This window comes from Eretmochelys imbricata, chromosome 2 (assembly GCF_965152235.1).
Source record: "Eretmochelys imbricata isolate rEreImb1 chromosome 2, rEreImb1.hap1, whole genome shotgun sequence".
NCBI lineage: Eukaryota > Metazoa > Chordata > Testudines > Cheloniidae > Eretmochelys > Eretmochelys imbricata.
In genome coordinates, this window is record NC_135573.1 from 260,506,406 (window position 1) to 260,527,017 (window position 20,612).

Consider the following 20,612-nt stretch of genomic DNA (forward strand, 5'->3'; position numbering starts at 1 on the left):
AAGCCAGCTTGGCCCACCTGCAAATAATTAACTGCTGAGGTGGCTGGCTGGCAGCTAATGAGTGCCTGGACCTGATAGGAGGCTACCACTGCTCTGTTGGAGGGCTGTGCTCCAAAAGAGAGGAGGCTTCTAAGGAGAGGTGCTCCCAGAGGAGCTAGCAGGAAGAGGGTGTCCACATGGTGACCTCTGCCAGCCAACAGGTGAAAGGAGAGAGTAAAAAAGGACCCAGCTGGGGAGAAGCTGACTGAGGGTTATAGCTGCCCTGAAGCATAATCCTGCTCCAAAAGTAGGGCAGGAGAGTCCTGAACTTGGGGAGGAGGCTTGTTGGCCTTAGCCCCAGGGTCAGAAGATGGAACAATGGGTTTGTGTTCCCTTAGCTGAGCCTGGGGCTAGCTGGCTCAGGTCAGTTAATGAGCCCAGCTGAGCTGCAGCAGAATCGCCTGATGGGCCGGCCCACCCCATTGGCTGCAAGGAGCCAACAGGCGTGCTTTAAGCTCAGCAGCAGTGGCAGGTCACCGGCTGCTCAATGCATACACCTGCAGCTGCGATGTCTCCTGTACCCGCCTCGTTCCCAGCCTTGTTCCAGACCTACTCCTATCTCACTCAAATCTGCTCCAGCCCTGCTCCCTTGCCTGGCTTCTGACTCCGGCTACTTTTTGTGTTGAATTCTCGCAGCATTTTCTGTAATTTGATAGTATTTTCAGCGATCAACACAATATCGTCCACGAATCTGAGATGGTTTAACTGCTCCCCGTTGATGTTGATTCCACCCTTCCAATTCATCTGCCTCATTACCATTTCAAGGCACGCTGTGAAGAGTTTCGGTGAAACTGTGTCTCCTTATTTGACACCTTTCTTAACTGGAGTGTGAAGGTGGGTATCAAAGTTATATCTGTCGTGCAGTCAGAATTTGCTTCCTTTAATAGTTTGATATAGTTTGTGTCAATGCCCTGCTTTGCAAGAGCTTTCAACACTGCATTGATCTCTACGCTGTCAAACGCTTTTTTAAAGTCAACGAAGGCAATACATAAAGGGAATTTGTATTCACTTGAGCGTTACAATAACTGGTTTCTAGTGAAAATATGGTCCATTGTGCTGAAATTCCTTCAAAAGCCTGCCTGCTCTCTCGGCTGCTACTCGTCCAGACTCTGTGAGAGTCGGTTTGTTATTATTTTAGTGAACAGCTTGTAGACGTGAGAGCAGGCAAACTGGACGATAGTTCTTGAGATCTTCACAATCGCCCTTCTTGTACGGCAGAATGGTGTTGGACTCCTTCCAGCTACATGGTATCGTCTGCATTTCCAAGTAACGGCTAAACCTCTGAGCAAGGGTTTCCCAGAGGTCTTGGCCTCCAGCTCTTATCATTTTGATTGCCAGTCCATCTTCACCTAGGGCTTTTCCTTCCTTCATTTGGGGAACTGCATGTCGAACTTCACTGAAGAGGATTGGGAGCTATGTGCCCGTTGGTCTGTTGAAGTGTTGGTACTGGGACATTTATCTGAGACGCGAACAGTTCAGATCATTTCTGTCCCTGTTCTGTCAATTACTGGTTTTCCATCCCTGTTCTTCAGCACCATTATTGTTGACCTGTGCAGTGTCAGTTCCCTCTTGCATTTTTTGAGGCTTCTGCGATCTTCAGCCATCTTTAAGAGCCTTTCATTTCGGTACTTCTTGAAGTCCTCCTTTAGTCGTCATCTTATCAACTTGCAGAGGAGGGAGTACTCAAGTTTGTCACCATAATTTCATTTCATATGCCTCTGCTTCTCTAGCAAGTTCCGCGGTTCCTCCAAGATTCTTCCCCTCACTCTTTTCGCTCTTTCTTTCTCAGCTAATTTCACACGTTGCGTCAATTTATCAGTGAAGTTTTTATGATCCTCATAACAGTTATCTATAGGACTCCAGTCTTCTTTGGAAATGTTCGATTTCAAGATTGCCTCATCGAATACTTTTGGCTGCTGTCTCTGATTTGCCATCTTTAACGCTTTCATCTCCACCTTTTCTTTGAAGTTGAAGTACTAAGATGTCTTGTACAATGCGCCACTTATCAATCATACTATAGTCAATCTCGTTCTTGTTCTTCTTTTCATTGGGCGCGATCAATGTCCACCTCCTCTTGGCCTTCTTCTTAAACCAGGTGTTACCAATGAACATTCCTTTCACCTCCGCCAGAGTTGCCAGTCACTCTCCTCATGGATTTCGTTCACCGGTGCCGTACCTTCCAATGAACTTTTCACCTTCTTTTCCTCTTCCAATTTTGGCGTTGAAATCTCCCATCGCGATTGTATATGTGGATTTTTGAGCAAGGGTTTCCTTGAGCTCCTGATAGAATTCTTCCACATTGTCATTTTTGCTTGTGGGAGCATAGATTCGAATTGTAGCAGATCGCGGACTCACCAGTGCAGCATCTCCTGGGAATTAGCTCTTTTCTTTGTTGGCTGGTGTCTCACCTGCCGCAGGCCCCCGTGTCCCTTTACCTCAGGGTTCTACCCAGCAGTACCCCCTTACTCTGGGTTTCCCCTCCATGGGGAACCCCCAACCCTCTAAACCCACCTTGCCTCAGTGGCTACTGCCAGTCATCAGCTAGCCCCCCTCTCACTGGGGCAAACTGCAGTCTGTAATGGCCACTCATCATCAGCAAGAGGATTGGACCAGCTGTCTCTGCCTGTCCCTGGACTATCCCTCTTCGGCCCCAGTACCTGCCTTGGGCCTTTAACAGGGCCTCAGCCTGGGGAGTTGCCAGGCTGGAGCTCCCCAGCTCCTCTTCCCTTTCCCCAGCCCTGCTCCGCTTCAGGTACCCTTTTCTCCCAGGCAGATAGGTCCTTCTCCCTCCAAGGCTGAAGGGAGATTCCTCAGCTCCTGGCTCACAGCCCTTTTATCGGGCCACCTGTGGCCTGCTTGGGCGTGGCCCCAGCTGTAGCTACTTCTCCAATCAGCCTAGCCTTTTCCATCGGAGCGAGGTAACTGCCCCCGCTACATGAATAATCATGAGGGCTCTGTTCTTGTTCAGTTGGAGGTGTAGCAGTCCAAATGCGCAATGACTTGAACTTGCAGGAGATGATTTCTGAAGACCATTCCTTGTTGATGTTGAAGCCAATTCCTCCAATGGTTCTCGCACCGTCTCCTTTTTCCAACACGATGATACTTTCGTCTCTCCGGTTCGCTTCCATCTCCTTGCTTCGTTGTGTTTCGCAGAGACCAAGGATGCCGCAGGCTGTCCTTGCCTTCTCCTCCACTAGACGGCTGATCGAATCATCTCTCATCAGTGTCCTGCAGTTATAGGTGCCCACTGAGAGGGCAGTACTTTTTCTGGCCCCTGAGATTTTTAACAGCCTCTTGTTGACTGAACTCTGCACCACTGTCGTAGAATGGATCGAGGGGCACACAAGGAGTTGGGATCCTTTATTCGTGTTGTTTATTTATGCCTAAGCACCCACCCTATGAAAATCACACCCCTTCAAAGTGTCTCCCATTGAGCATCCAAAAAGGGAGGCACCCAAGGGTGAAAGTAAGCCAGTACGGGCTGGTATGGCGTACTAGTAAGAAGTGGCCGCTGGTACCAGCCCGTACGCAGCTGACATTAAAATGCTGCCACGCGCTTTAACGTGACTGCCTCCTTTGTCCCCCTCCTAACGGCGGCCCTGCCGGTAGGGTCCCTGCTGGCAGGGCCGCCAACAGGGGCACAGAGGCAGGAAGTGAAAGGGGCAGCGGCTCTGGCGGCGATTTAAAAGGGGCTGAGAGCCCCAGGCCCTTTTAAATCGGCACCGCAACCCCGGGCAGCGCGGACGGGCTGGCTGGGGGAGGCCGACCCCCCCCAGCCCCGCCCCTTCTGCTTGAGGCCCCGCCCCTTCTGGTGGCCCAGAGCCGGGCCCCCGTAACGGTAAGTCTTCTATGTTACTTCCTCCCTTGGAGGCACCCCAAATCTCTAGTCACTCCTGAAAATGTTGGTCTTGTCAACCCGAATGAAAAGGGTGTAAACTGCATGCTTCAGCTTGCTTAGTAGATAGGGCTGCTTTTACGTGACTGAGGTGGAAGAATTCTCCCATGGGGATGTATCACAATGACATGGAAAGAGAAGGGTGGTCTGAACATAGGAATGGGGAAACAGGAAACTCCGAGTCCTATTCCTCCTGTCTGCCTGTCTCTCTTTATTCATGTATATCTCCACAGCAGAAGTGCCTTCCCTCTGTAACATTGACCAGAGCCGGGGTGGCCAAACTTACTGGCCCTCAGAGCCAAATATGACAATCTTCAGAAGTTCAAGAGCCAGGGCACACCTGCCAAGAACTGTGGGTTGGGGCTTCAGTCCTGCTCCTGCTGAAGCCCCGAGCCCTGGCAGGTGCTCCCCGCAGGGCTCAAGACCCCCTCCCCGCTGGGCAAACGCCTCAAGACCTCCCTTCCCGCTAGGTAGAAGCCCCTACCGCACCACCTCGCTGCAAGGCGGAGGTCCTGAGCTTTCTGCCCCACTCCCCAGTCTGGTGGGTGGAGAATGGGGGCGTTGGGGGGGTCTGTGAGCCGCACTTTAATGGTAAAAGAGCCGCATGTGGCTCACGAGCCACAGTTTGGCCACCTCTGGACCAGAAGATAAGCATGCTCAGAAATACCTCCTGCGTTTTGCCCCATTCTCAGTCTTGATTTCTCCTGTTACAGCAGAAGCCACTAAGACAAACTGAAAAGAGCAGGATTGGATAATCTGATGACTACTAATGTCAATTGGAAACTATGTGTATTAGGGAAATGGGCTGAGGCTAATCAGATCCCCATGCATTCAGGTTGGGCATCTAACTCCCATTGATTTAAATGGGGGGTGAGGTTCCTAAATATCTTTGCGCATTCCACCCAGTGGGCCTCAGCTGGTTGTCTGCAGCATCCGGAAGGAATTCTTCACCCCGGTGTACCTCCCTCCCACCATCACTTTAATAGACAGTGTGCACTATTTATCCCTTTTTCTGAGGCGTCCGGTCATAGCCACAGCCAGAGGCAGAATGCAAGCGTAGAGGGGTCTGTGCTCTGATTCAGTGTGACAGCTCCTTTGTACCTAATGCATAGACCATACCTGCTGTAAGCACATATTGAAAGTTCGGTTGGTTGGTTTGGCTGGCACATCTATATAAAGAAACCGTCAAGATCAAGCAAATTGATCTTTACCTCCGTGGTCCTTTGCTTGGCCTGTTGTTTGCGCAGTCCTTGAGAGAATGTTAAACAGGTGTGATTGCAATCACCTCTGTTTGCGTGCAGTGGAAAGGCTGGCTCAGAATGTTGTGTGTGTCTCTGGAATAGGAACAAGTCAGACATTGCAAAATCAGCCCTCCTCTCAATAATGCCATTGCTAAGGCTCTCCAAAGCATGGTACTGCGCCTCTATGCGAGGCTGGTTTTGCCAATACGCATGGCGCACAATAATTCTTTTCCAGGGGTCCAGCTGGCCCACATGCTCAGGGTGTAACTGATCATCATATTTGGGATTGAGAAGGAATTTTCCCCAGGGTCAGATTGGCAGGAACTCTGGGGGATTTTCTCCTTCCTCTGCAGCAGGGGGCATGGGTCACTTGGAGGTTTAAACTAGTGTAAATGATGGATTCTCTGTAACTCGAAGTCTTTAAACCACGATTTGAGGACTTCTGTAACTCAGCCAGAGGTTAGGGGTCTGTTACAGGAGCGGGTGGGCGAGGTTCTATGGCCTGCAACATGCAGGAGGTCAGACTAGATGATCATGACGGTCCCGTCTGGCCTCAGAGTCCAAGTCTAACTCTGCCCTGCTTTGCTAAGATGCAGTAACTTGCATTGTTGCTACAGAAGAGCAAGTCAGCTGAGCTCTCAGTGGGAAGTTAGGCTAGTCGTTCTATGGGGAGCCAGGACTCCCAAGTTCTGCTCAGAGCTCCACCATTAACTTGTCGTGCATGTTTGGCATACGCCAGGTTTTTCAGACATAAGAACCTACTGTTGGAAATCTGGATAAACTGCCTGATTTTCAGACCGTGACTCCCAGTGAAGTCAGTGGGAGCTGGTAGATGCTCAGAGCTTTTGAAAATGACCCATGAAGGTGCTTGGGCAAGAGTTGAGGAGCTTAACTTTGGGCAATTTTTTTTTTTTTTTTTTTTTTTTTGCAAATCTTGGCCTTTAGCGTCGACATCTCTTTGCTTCAGTTTACCCGTTCCTAAATTAGGTGCAAACACCGACCTTGCAGGAATGTTTTAAAGCTTAATTCATTAAAAATGACCTGCGAAGGTGGGGGAAATACTTTTTTTTTTTTTTTTTAAATCTTTGTTCTGATGTATAAAGAAAGCCGTAGCAGTTCAGATGTTGTCTACCCTGCTTTTCTTGGAAGACTCTATTGATGATAGGGAAACTCATGGAATCCTAATGTGTAAAAAGTATCCACTGAAAACAGGAGGGGGGGCTTATTTGTTTACAGCTATCTGGCTTTGTTTCTTTCTCGTAATGCATATTTAACTCAAATGTCTGAAAGACAGTTGGGAGAAAAGATCTCTTTGTTAAAGAGTCAACACCCTCTCCATAAAGGACCTGCAAGTTTCCCTCTTCAGTTCTCTGATCTTCCACAGAGACCACCATCAAAAACAAGGAAGAGAAAACTTGAATTTCTTGATATTACTCAGGTGAAAAAAATCAAGCTATCTTTATGCATCATAAAGAAGCAAAAATCTTCTATTTCTTTTCCTTTGCAGTGTTTGTAAAGTGCCTTGGGAACTTCTGATGAAAGCTATTGCAGAGATGCAAATCAAAACCATTTTTTATTAGTAAGTGTTGCCTACACATAAAGTGGAAAAAATCAATGTCTGGCTGAATTGAGGGGAAGCATGATAATGCACTGTCTAAGAAAGCATCCTATCATTAAGATCAGCCTGGGAATCCTTTTCGCTTGCTCTGAGTGGTTGAGTTAATTTCCTGCAGCATGTGGATGTCGGAGGTGGCTTGCAAGAAGAAATAATTGGCATCTTCATGCTGCGAAGAGCTAATTATTGGTGGAAGTAAAGCCCTGTAGTAGCTGGTACCTTACATGCTCTAATGACATTCTTGTTTTCCTGTGGCAGACCATTGTCCCTGCCCCATCCCTCCATTGCCTATAGCACCGGGGTGATGCAAGCCAACGCGACAGGCGAAAGCACATGAAGGGAATGTGAGGCCATGCAGAGTTGCAATGCAAACCTCTGGACTGATGTATTTGCTTTGGATCAGAGTTGGTGCCAATGAGATCAAAAGAATAATGAGACGAAGGCAGGGCAGGTCGGCAGCCACTAGCCTTGACGATGCATCCAGGGACACTGGAAACAATAGTGAAAATGGAAGTGAATCGTTTGAATTTTGCTGTTCGGGGAGGGAGGGATTTCAGCAAAGAACTGCTGCAATCTGAGCTAGCCAAGGGCAAAGCCAGTTTGTCACAGAAGGCCAAAATAAACCCTAACCTGCAGCTTCCAGGTAGGAAACTGCAGAGCTGGCTAGGAAAGGGGAGCTCATGTACACAAATCTGGTGCTTGTACCGGGGTCTTATAGGACTAGGATGCCTGAGTGCTGATCCCATATGGCCACGGTCTTGCTCTAGCTTTAGAAAGTCTTTGCAATGTCAGGAGTCTGTGGTCCAAATTCACAGGGGCAGTCCAGCTGCTCCACTCAGGTGGGGCCCTCATGCAGAGTCACCCCTGTCTGAGTCGTCTGCCGGGACTGAACCTGGGATCTCAAGCCACGAGCCTGTACAGTTTAAGCTAAAGGGCCAGGGCCATTAGTGCAGAAGTGGTAGCAGACTCATATGCCTCTGTATGTGGTCTGGCCACTAGAGTGGGACAGAGAGTCACTGTGCGTCAGTGCGGGTTACACAGAACAACCCTAACCCTCAACTGACGACTCAAAGGCTGCTTTGCACAGAGCGGGGCTGTAACACTGAAGCTGCTCCTGTGTTTTTTCACCTCTCAAACATAGATCATAATTATTGTGATGGTACATCCTTTCACAGTGAGGTCTCCACGACACATCTCAAGTAGAGCGTGAGGTCGGAACTTGGATCGTTCCAAACTGGGATGCAGCTCTTCCTATCTCCTGATGGTCCATGGTGCTTTGATCTCTTGCAAGGAGCTGCTATTAATTTCCTTTCACAGTTTCCGTTCTGCCATGTCGTCCATCTTCTCCCGTGAAAGATGCTAAAGCCAAAATTTTCAAACCTAGATCCTTCAAATTAGGCCCCTCTATAAAAGTGGACTGATTCCCAGATGTGGTGATTACCTGTAGCTCCCACTGATTTCACGAGGCTCTATTTCTACTGCCTGCAGAAAATTATATTAATCGCCTCTTTGCGGATGCCCATACCCATCTGGCTGGAATTTGTAGGTGCTTGTTTGCAAATATATATATACTTATATTTGCAGGCATCTCTTTTTAACAATGTGGCCCATGGTGGTTTTCTATTGGATGGTTTGACCGAATTAAAGTTTGACTGACTCTGCCACTAAGAGCAGCAAGCACTTTGAGGCAGGGACCATCTTTCTGTTCTGTGTTCGTACAGCACCGAGCACCATGGGGCCCTGGGCCATGATTGGCGATCGCAGGCACTACTGCAAAATTCCACTATATGCCTAACTGTCTTTTAAAAATCTGATAAGGCAATGCAAGCAGTAATGATAATTTATAACCAGACGGGGCAAACCACTGGAGAATACACCATAGGCAAAATTGCTGCAGTGCTAACAGGGGATGTAATAAATGTGACACAACAGATCTTTGGCATCCCCGACTCCTATGGCTATTGACTCCGTTGGGTAGTTCTGAAAACTGCCACCTGATGTCAAACCAGAGCAAAAATGAGCTTCTGTTGCAAATAGTAGAAATGTAGCTCACGAAAGCTTATGCTCGAATAAATTGGTTCGTCTCTAAGGTGCTACAATTCCTCCTGTTCTTTTTGCGGATACAGACTAACACGGCTGCTACTCGGAAAAATGCTCATGACTGCGTATCTTCGCCCCTCCATAGGAGCTGAGTAAAATGCAACTTTCCTTTGGCGTCTAACCCACTATCAGATATTGAGGAGTATATTGAAATCCAGGGGTACTAGAGAAATTGTATTACTATGGACTTGTCTACACAGAGACTTAGTGTGTAGCAAGCTGGGGTGTGAATCTGTAGCATACAGTTTGCCACCCACTAACTGGCTGTTTGAACCCTGCTAACATGCACTAAAAATTCCCTAGTGCACTTTGACCTACTGCTGTTTGAAAGCCCCCTCGGGAACTTTTCGTGTGCAGTAACAGGGTCCACATGGCTGGTAGTGCCTGGCAAACTGGTGCACTGTAGATTTACGCCCCACTTGCTATGCACTAAATCCCCATGTAGAAGAGTTCTAGATCTCAGAATAAACAAGGATATAAAGAGCTAAATTCTTCCTTGGTGTAAGTGCACTGATTTCTATGGAGGCACACCGGGAATGACAACCCTCATTCGGAAGCACTTAAATGAGACCTAAGCACATGCTGAAATGCGTTCTTGAATCAGTGCCTCAAATAGCTCCAACAATTTAAAAATTTACTATGTTCACAGCCATGTGACACTGCCCTCCACCCTCCCCCGCTTCTTAATCAAACCCATTAACATCACAGGAGCATGCCCAACTTCTGTAGGTTATTTCTGATGCTTCCTCGTTAAGCTCCATCTGTATATTTTTAAATGCAGACACTTCTCAAACGGCCATTTATCGGGTTCAATCTGCCAGGTATGTAAACCAAAGCAAAAGACAGTGTCCCATATGAACTGTGTGTTGTCTAATTTTTTAACCTATTACAAACTTTGAAAAAACAACCACAACAGAGAGCTAGAGAGAGAAACCTTCTGCTGTAATGTGATATAAAGTTGCCTGCCTTACAATGAGAGACTTAAGGAGCTTAATCTACTTATTTTATCAAAGGGAAGGTTAAGAGGCACCATCTATATGTAATCACCCAGGGGGAACATATCTGACTGTAGGGGGCCCGTTAGTCTAAGGGCTTGTCTACACTTACATTTTATAGCGCTCTAACTTGCTGGCTCAGGGGTGTGAAAAATCACCCTTCTGAGCATAGCAAGTCTGAGCGCTTTAAAGCACAAGTGTAGACAGGCTCTGAGCGCTGGGAGTCGCGCTCCCAGTGCTTGGAGCTAATCCCTTCGTGGAGGTGGATTGCCAGCGACAGCGCTTTGAAGTTTCCAGGGTAGCCATGCCCTAAGGCTTTGTCTACACTGGGAAGTGAAAGACAAAACTTCTGCTGTTCAGAGGAGTTTTTAAAAAACCGCCCCCGAAAGACAAAAGTTTTACCGGGTCTGAGCAGCACTTTGTCGGCAAGAGACAAAGCTAATGCCACTCGTTGGGGGTGGAAGTTTTTTGTCAGCAGGAGAGCTCTCTTCTGCCGACAAACAGCGCTTTTCGCAGCACGGCACTAAAAGCTGCACAGTGTAGCCATCGCCTTGGAGACCAAGACAGAGTGGACCAACGCATCACAAGATCCAATGGCTGCAAGTTGGTGTTAGAGCATTTTAAATAAGAGGCAGTTTTTAACCGTGAGGGTATTGTCACGTCACTTTTATAGGCTAGAGTAGTTAGTCGTTGGAACAGATTATCAGGGGATGTGGTAAATTCTCCATCACATGGAGCATTTAAATGATTATTTATTTGTTTTACTGTAGCGCCCAGGAGCCCCAGACATTGAACAAGACCCCATCATGTTAGGCCCTGTGTCAATAGTTGATATCATTCTACAAATTACGCCCTGGTTTTCAACCCCAAGTTATTGGGACTCATAAACTTTAAGGCCAGAAAGGACCAACATGATCATCTAGTCTGACCTCCTGCATGCTGCAGGCCACAGAATCTCACCCACCCACTCCTGTAATAGGCCCATAACCTCTGGCTGAGTTACTGAAGTCCTCAAATCTTTATTTCAAGACTTCAAGTGACAGAGAATCCATTTACTCTAGTTCAGACCAGCAAGTGACCCATGCCCCACATTGCAGAGGGAAGTGAAAAACCTGCAGGGTCTCTGCCAGTCTGACCTGGAGGAAAATTCCTTTCCAATCCCAGATATGGCAATCAGTTAAACCCTGAGCATGTGGGCAAGACCTACCAGCCAGACACCTTGGAAAGAATTGTCAATAGTAACTCAGAGCCCTGCCTATCTTGTGTCTCATCTCCAACTGTTGGAGATAAGTGCTAATAGCAGTCATGGATGGGCCATTTGCCATTGTAGGCAATTTCATCATTCCAGCCCCTCCATAAATTTATCAAGATCAGTCTTAAAGCTAGTTAGATTTTCTGCCCCCACTACTCCCCTTGGAAGGCTGCTCCAGAATTTCACTCTGATGGTTAAAAGAACAGGAGTACTTGTGGCACCTTAGAGACTAACCAATTTGTTTGAGCATAAGCTTTCGTGAGCTACAGCTCACTTCATCGGATGTGAGCTGTAGCTCACGAAAGCTTATGCTCAGATAACTTGGTTAGTTTCTAAGGTGCCACAAGTCCTCCTTTTCTTTTTGCGAATACAGACTAACACGGCTGCTACTCTGAAACTCTGATGGTTAGAAACCTTCATCTAATTTCAAACCTAAACTTACTGATGGCCAGTTTCTATCCATTTGTTCTTGTGCCAAAATTGGCCCTTAACTTAAATGACTCCTCTCCCTCCCTGGTGTTTATCTGTCTGATGTATTTATAGTGTGCATTTACATTAGGAAGGAATATTTCCCTCCCCTACAGGAATCACTAGATGAAATTCCCTGACCGCGGTTTTGCCAGAGGTCGGACAAGATGATCGTAGTGGTTTCCTTTGACCTTCAAGCTATGAAAGAGTTTTGTCAGTACGAATTTAATAGGATCACGTTATTCATGAAAGGTGAAGCCGTGGCTGATGGATGCAAATAACCTCCAGCAAGTGCTGATAAAAACTTTGCATCTCCCCAGCATGAATTGCATACTTGCCACACGTGTGGCAGGAAAAAAATAATTTTAGCTGTATACCTTGTTTAGCAACATTTTGATTAACGCATAAGTAGAGTATGAAAATAAGTAGGTTCCATCTCCTCCTTGTATAGGTTGGCTCCCAAATGGCCTGATCCAGAACTCATTGAAGTCAAAAGGTGTCTCCCCATTGACTTTATTGGGCTTTGGGGCAAATATTATCGCAAGTCCACCTGGACAGGCTTTGGAGGAAGAGAGAAGCATTTTAAAACCTCTAGAAATTGCCTAAAACCACTTTTCCATGCATAACAATGATATGGATCTTCAGTACAGCATCTCAGGACCTCGCCAGGTGAAAGCCCTGTGCTGAGTATCCCATAGGGAAGATGGGAAATCTTTCCAAAGTGTCTTAGCACCTATTTCTAGCCCTGACGGCTTATGGGCTGTCTGGTTAAACCTGTCACTGATGCAGAACTGAACACAATGCTGCAGGCCTCAGATCACTGTATTCTTGGGGCAAAATTCTTTCTTGGGGAAAGGAGGAAACATTTTTTTCTGACAGGCTGCTTTCATAAATTATAAGACCAGAAGAGCCCATTGTGATCATCTAGTCTTACCTCCTGTACAGCACAGGCCATAGGGCTTCTCTGTATTAATTCCTGTTTGAACTAGAGCGTATCTTTTTAGAAAAACATCCAGTCTTGATTTTAAAATGTCCAGTGGTGGAGAATCCACCACAACTCTTGGTAAACTACCCTAGCTATTAAAAATGTGTACCTTATTTCTAGTCTGAATTTGTCTAGCTTCAGCTTCCAGCCATTGGATTTGTTTTACCTTCGTCTTTTTATGAAAGCTTAATGCACATTAGAAGCTGCTCAGAGCTTCGGAATGACATAAGCAGTCCCAAGGGAGATGGGTTTGTGGACAGAGTGCAGGTGAGGTGGTAAGATGTCTGACGAAAAGTGCAAGCTATCACATGGATATCCATTATAGCTATATCTTATCTCTGTATAGCTCAAAATCTGTTTATTGAAGGATGTAGGCAGTGGTTCTTTCTGTTCCTTGCATTTCAAACAAGAACAAATGAACTGTAATGTAAGTATTAGATGCAGACGTTTAAACTAAGCTCAAAACAAAAATGTTCTCCTTTAGGAAGCCATCCAGTACTTTTGTCTTGTATTTTATATTGGATTCCATCTTGGTCCAGAGTTTCAGATAATATGTCCTGTGGTTGTGAATACATTGTAAGTACCTAGGTTGATAGGCCCAGAGTTCTAGATGTTAAGAGGTCCTGTTGTGAAACCATCTATTTTCCATGGGTAGAATTCTGATGTCTTTATCTTTGGCCCTACTGGTCACAACTTCGTGGGAATTAAATATGAGCCTCTGAGAACTGAGCTTTGTAGCTAATGTTAAAAGTTGGAAAATTGTATTTTAATGAATCTAAAAGCGGAGGTTACAAGAAGATATTCTCAGTTGTTTTCTTTGCAATCTCAAATAATCCCACTTCAAAGCTGCATTTAAAAATTTCCATTTACCCCAGTAAAAACAAAGATAAAGCTTTGATTATAACTTCCAAAGGGAGTTGAGGTTGCTTTTCGGCTTTCTGGTTGTTCAAAGCATTGTTGTTTGCTTTCTCCTTATTGATCTGAGGTATCAAAGGTGCTGATGCAGTCTTGGCAAATTGATTGTGGAGTTAGGCTCTTGGGTAGCGTGAGTGAAAAAGTTTGGTCTGTTTCACATCAGTAATATTTACTGAAGAAATATGCCCTGGCAGTGGTTTTCTGAGTTCCTTTTACTACTATCAGAAACATGTTTTACTAAGTGCTTTTTTTCTTTACAATCCAGTTCCACCTTCTGGGACATTGGATTTAACCACAGCCTTTTCCTAACCTTTGGGGAATTGTTCTATGCCACATCATGGGTGACTCTTGAACAGGATTGCTAGAGGGAAATGGCTGCAGTATCTATCTATCCATCTATCGTTGTTATTATTTGCATTCTGTATGAAATTCTGATTTTTTTTTCATTCAAAATCAGAACAAAACCTGAAAATTTTGAAATTTCCAGGGAAACAAATTCCGAAAAAGTTCAATTCAGGATCTTCAAGATATCTTGTTTCAATAGTGTCAAAACACTTATTCTAATTTAGTTTTTATATTTATATTAAAAATTAAATATAACATCTATAAATTAAATATAATCAGTATAGAACACATTAAAAACAATATTTTAATATATGTCAAAACAAATTGAGTTGAATTGATCGCATCAAAGTGAAACATTTCCACAGAGAAATGAAACGTTCTATCAAAATTTTGTTGAAATCAACTTATTCCCGCGAAACATTTCAGTTTCGTTGAAACCGCAGAAGCAGTAGGAAAGTCCTAAATGGACTTCATGGAGTCTCTTGCATGTCTCTCTGTTTTGGGAGGGGTTAAAAAAATCTTCTTGGGCATAATTTACTCCTTCCACCCAATGCATCCACAGCATCAACCCTAATTTGGCACCTGTGTGGGTGGCAGTTTCAGTGGCATGAGGGATGGGGGAATTACAAAGGAACAGAAGCAGTCGCATCTTGTGCACAGTTTGCTGTGTTCAGATCAGGTACTTTAATTTGGAGGGGGAGCAAGAGATTTAATCTGAGAATCTTTAGTGTTTCCTTCTATAAAATCCACTGTTCACTATTAACCCAGATTTGTCTCAGTCCTACACAGATCTGGCCTGTGTCTCCCTGGTCAATTCCAGAAAATGTTTGATGCCACAAATGCTGAATCTTGAAACTGAGGTTATTGAAAATTGTGTTTAAAGAAAATAATCCTATATTATTTCACTCTTTCCTCTCCATTTGTGAGAATTAAATCCCTCATTCTGGGTCTTCAGCACATATTTTTAGGATAAAGTGTAGTTTTGGGTGCCAACCTCCATTTAGAGCAGTATATAGTCCACTAATGTGGGGGTGGTCTCAGGGATCTAAACAGTCTTTTTCACCTCTAACTTGTGTCATCCTCTGATCCAGGTTTCGGATTTGATTGAGAGAGTTGGAAAACTGGATAGAGCTGGTTGCTCACAAGGTAGCCATGAATCATGCCCTGCATTGGGTTTCTCTGCATACTTTCCATACAGCACAGACAAAGTAGTCCCTAAACGTTCTAATATGGTCACCTCTTTCTCTTCTCTTTCTGTAGGTTGTGGAATGATGTGGGACAACATAACCTGCTGGCCCTCAGCAGCAGTGGGAGAAGTTGTGGTGATGCCATGTCCAATATATTTTATCTACTTCTCCACTTCTCTGGGTAAGTGAAACTAGACAGTTCGTTTACTATAAATGTCACTTGGTGTTTTCTAATTTGATTAACTCCGCCTTCCTTCTGGTGAACTAAGAAAAGGAGGACTTGTGGCACCTTAGAGACTAACAAATGTATTTGAGCATCAGCTTTCTGTTTGAAAAGTAAAGTTGAAACACTCCATGATGGCTGTTCAGAGGTAATGGACATGTGCTACTCCCCAATGACGTCAGCTGGAGTTCTGGGTGCTCAGCCCGTCTGAAAATGAGACATTATAGCCAATCGAGGGCTGTAATGCTTTTAATCTAAGAGAGGTTATTGGTAACTGGGTGGAGTTTAATAGCCAAGGACACGGAGGAGGTCAGGCTAGCTGACCTGGTGGTCCCTTCTGGCCTTAAACTCTATGATTCTTTATCCGGTAGAAGTGGGTAAGTAGTTGAGTAGCTAACCTGCTTGACTACACCCTTGTATCTATCTCCTCACTGGTATGCCCAAATCCCCAGCCTACCGACATGGATTCACACTTATTATTTTTCATTGTTTCTTTACTTTACAGTAGAGACCAGAGACACCAGTCACAGTTGGCATCCTATTTTGCTAGGTCCTATATAAAACATACAAAGACAGAGTCCCCGCACCTTGCACTCCATGTGTGGGATTATCTCTGAACATTGGCCTAACTCTGCTCCCATTGAAGTCAATGTGAGTTTAACCAGTGACTTCAATGAGAACAGACTTAGGCCAATGCTGTTCACTTTGAAGATTCCATTCTACGAAGTTGCATACAAAGAGGAGCTAGTAGAAAAATGTTCCCCCCCACCCCCCGTAGAAAATTTTGACAAAAATGGGAAAATATAGTTTCCCTCTAAATTAAATTTTCCACAGAAAACGTTGAGGGTTTTTTTGTTTGGGGGGGGGGGAGATTTGTTTTGTGGAGTTTGGGTTGGGGGAGGTGGGGAGTTAAGTGAAAATTTGAAAACCAAAAAATTCTATCCAAAAACTGAACAACTTCAATTCAGAAATATTGCTGTAGTACTTCATGAGAGTTGTAGCCTGGGTACCTCATGCTCCCATTATCCTCTTGAGCCCAGAGTCCCTGGTCAGACTTCATCTCCCATGGTGCTCCACAATCTTCTCTCGTGGAGGGGGAGGCAATGGATCATGTGAGTTCTTGGCAATAATGCATCATGGGAGATGTAGTCCCGCCAAGGAGCCTGGCCCAGAGAAGAGGTGGGGAACATGAGACAGTTGAACTACAACTTCCAGAAGACACTGCAGCAGCATATTCAAATCAAAATATTTCTGGTTTTGAAAGAAATATTTGGGCTTTAAACATTTGTTTTTTTTGACAAAAATCTTAATTCTCCACAGAAAGCAGATGCCTTTTGTGAAAATTGTGTTTAATTGAAAACCCAGCTTTCCATTGAAAAGCCCTTTTTCTGAAAATTTTTCAACCAGCCTGTGACAAAGTGGGAGTAGCTTATGGCTGGCTCACCACTCTGTGTACTCTGTATGCATTCCCACCTGGGCCAAATAGGGAGATAATTGATTAGGTCTGGGTGATAAACTAGTTAACAAGCTTATTCAGCTCATCAGCTGGGGATTGTTAATTGGGAGACAGGGAGGCAGAGAGGGAAGCTGGGAGGAAGGGCAAAGAAGACCAGAATCTCAGGGAGGTGAGACCTCCCTTCACCTTTACCTCCCCACCCAGCACCTAGCACGTACGTTGAAGCTTAAGGAAAGCCTTATGGTGATGGGCCGTGAAGCTGCATAAGACGTAAATAAAGTACACTGTGGTGAACTTACATAAGAAAGCATGAGGACTGCCTGAAAAGAGGAATCCAGTGTATAGGAGCCCATCCTGTGACAAAGCCCTGACACAAAGGTTCGATAATGGTCTAGAGAGGATGCATACTTTGAAATACACACAAGTTGTAGACATACTTGCAATCCCTCCCCAGACTCCCCGCACCATCATTGTAAACAAATGAAGTAAGTGCCAACTGTCCCAGCTGCCCCTCAGACAGTTAATAGCCTGATTTCGCAGCGACGTTGTGGCAGGGAGGAGAGAGTTGAAGGAGGAGTGGCCTGCCAGGTTGGGCATTCCTGTGTGAGGGCCAGTGTGGAAGAAGGCACAGTGGGAGTTGTTGGTGCACAAAGTTGACAAATGAGCAGCTATGACTGGCACCATTGCTGGATCCGAGACAGTACTGAGGAGGATGCAGTCAGAGGCAAGAGTGGACAGTTAGAGTTGATGATAGGCCTTGAAGGTGAGGATGAGAAACTTGACCTTGATGCAGTGAAACTTAGGAGCCTCTGCAGGGGCTCAAAGGAGGTGATGTGCTTGCAGTAACACCTAGGCAAGATCATCTTTGCAGCTGTAGTTTATATGGATTGGAGGCTGGTGGGTAATATACATACAATCACTGAGCCAGATTCTGCTCTCTGTTTCTCTAGGAACTGCACTGACATCAGTGAGGAGAACTGGGCCACTGTTTCCAAACAGTAATAGTTCAAAGAATGCTGTAACTGCAGCAACCATTTGCAAAGATTGGTTTTTTTTCCACTATCTGGGGACTTAGGTACTCAGATGTCGTGGTGGCGGGCGCCTGTATACGAACTTATATTGTCAGAGAGATCTGCATGTCTATAGATAACATAATTTCAAGATGGTACCAGCTATTGATTTGGAAGAAGGGTCAGGTAGATGCTGGGATACTGCGCTGTTGGATGCTAATTTAAGGACATGCATAAATAGGTGGGGAAATTCCTGATTTCCATTAACTAACTCCTATGTCTGTGTTTTGGGGTAATGGGACTTTTCTGGATCCAACTCTGCCTGGCTGCAGCATAAATGTCATTGCATCACTAGGACGACGTCTCTCTACTGAAGGGAAACAAATGTATTGATATTCACTCAGTAGGCATTCACCAACTATCTATCTCTGGTACTTACGTGATCCCCACGACTCTAATATCTGAGTGCCTCACAGTCTTTAATGACAAGTTTCGGAGTAGCAGCTGTGTTAGTCTGTATCCGCAAAAAGAAAAGGAGGACTTGTGGCACCTTAGAGACGAACAAATTTATTTGAGCATAAGCTTTTGTGAGCTACAGCGATGAAGTGAGCTGTAGCTCACAAAAGCTTATGCTGAAATAAATTTGTTAGTCTCTGAGGTGTCACAGTCTTTAATGTATTTATCCTCACAACACCACTGTGAGGTTGGGCAGTTATTATCTCCATTTCACAGATACGGAAGTGAGCCACAGAGAAGCTATGTCACATGCCATAACAGGAAGTCTGTGGCAGATCAGGCACTTGGACCCACATTTCCCACGTAACAAGGAAGTACCCTAACCACTAGATCATACTTCATCTTTTCTCTCATCTGGGAAAAACTACTCTAAATTAGGGATCCAAAATGGCTTTCAGTAAAACCCTCTAGTATTACAATTATGCCATGAAAATTAAATCAGCGTATGTAATAAAATCTTTGTTACACAAGACAGACAATCTGGGCCTCTAGTTAATTAATTATCTGATGTATAAAATAGACAAGCTTCTGTTGTATGTAATAAAATCTTTTATATCAGACAGAAAAGTTGGTCCCCAGCAGAGGTGGTAACCTGATAAGTAATAAGCACAAGAAGGCCAAAAGGGAAAGTGGGTTAATTCACTGGTCTAGCAGTTCTGGAAAGCAGAGTTTAAATCTTGACTCGTGGGCAAAGTAATAATGAGTCTGCCGGTTGCATTGTTGTTGATTATTTTCATTACAGGAACCCCTGCAGGCCTCATTTGAGATGATGAGTTATGCTGGAGGTTGCACATACATTTAGTAAGTGACAGTCCCTGGCATTAAAGGCATACAGTCTAAATGGACAAGACAGACTAAGGGTAAGAGAAAGGAAGCAATATTATCCCCATTTTACAGGTGGTTAACTGAAGAGATTAAATGACTTGCCCAAGATGATAAAGGAATCCTGTAGCAGAGCCAGGAATTGAATGCATATCTCCTGAGTCCAGGTGTGTTGTGAAGCTAAATATGTTGTGGATGATTGTGAAGCACTCACAGCACAGTGTTGAGTGCTATAGAAAAGCCCATGAGGAAATTAATAACTTGGTAGCATTTTATGTCCGTTCTGGAATCCCTTTGCAGTGATATGAATGCTAACACACGGTGCAGGGCAGTGGAGAATCAGAGCCATCTGTGTTTATAGTTAGAATGGAAATGTTAGGAAGAAAAGATTTAGTGCATGAAATTTCCTCCTTGATAAAGAAATCTTTTCTTCCACTGTCTCATATCCTAGCTTCTGTCAGATAAAAGATGGAAACCAGAAAATGCCTCGCACTACATTTATCTCATCTGACACTACGGTCTTACGCCATTCACAAATTCAGTAGAGCTTCATTATTTCATGATATTCTTCATTAGCACTTGGAAAGGATGGACAAAAATATAATTTGGCACATTCCTGTATTAAAGAGCATTACTCACTTTCATGGCACTAGAATATTCTAGCTTTCTTTATGTCTGTAATCCAAAAGTCCCTGACACCAACCACAAACTTCTTCGTGCAGTTTCTCAAATAGGAAATCATCAGTGAGTCTGGCTACGCTGGAATTAGAGCTATCATTTCCAGCTTGAGGAAATGTACCTAAGGCCCCAGACAGGACACATGCAGGGTGGGCACCCTATCCCACCACTTGCATCGCCACAGTGAGACTTCTGGTTGTAGCCCGCTGGCCCAATCAGAGCTAGCATAGGTAGGGCTACCCGAGCTGGGAATTACACCAATGTAGACATAGCCAATACTGTACATATTAAGACCTATACTGCACACTGACTTCAGTATAACCACGTCACTCCGGGGTGTGAAAAATCCACACCCCTGAGCAGCGTAGTTGTAGTGACCTGTAACCCCTGTTTAGACAGTGCTATGTCGCTGGGAAAGCTTCTCCTGCCCATATAGCTACCGCCTCTCACGGAGGTGGAGTAACTAAGCTGACGGCTTAGAGCATCTTCATCAAAGCACTGCATCAGTGCAGCTGTGCCAATGCAACATTCGTGGTGGAGACCTGCCCATCCTGGCTAATGGCCACTGGTGGACCTGTCCTCCATGAACTTATCTAGTTTTTTTGAACCCTGTTATAGTCTGGGCCTTCACAACATCCTTTAGCCAGGAGTTCCACAGGTTGACTGTGCATTGTGTGAAGAAATACTTCCTTTTGTTTGTTTTAAACCTGCTGCCTATTAATTTCATTGGGTGACCCCCTAGTTCTTGTGTGATGAGAAGGAATAAATAACACCTCCTTATTTACTTTCTCCACACCAGTCATGATTTTATAGACCTCTATCATATCCCCCCTCAGTCGTCTCTTTTCCAAGGTGAAAAGTCCCAGTCTT

At 44.9% G+C, this 20,612-nt stretch overlaps 1 protein-coding gene across 1 annotated transcript in view; it reads left to right on the forward strand.

Moving 5' to 3' along the window:
• LOC144260785 (vasoactive intestinal polypeptide receptor-like) overlaps window positions 1-20,612 on the forward strand; it is a 182,321-nt gene that overhangs the window by 83,485 nt on the left and 78,224 nt on the right. The window contains exon 3 of the mRNA XM_077809524.1: window positions 15,111-15,218. Within this exon, the coding sequence (XP_077665650.1) occupies window positions 15,111-15,218 (108 nt within the window). The remainder of the gene's footprint in view (window positions 1-15,110; window positions 15,219-20,612) is intronic.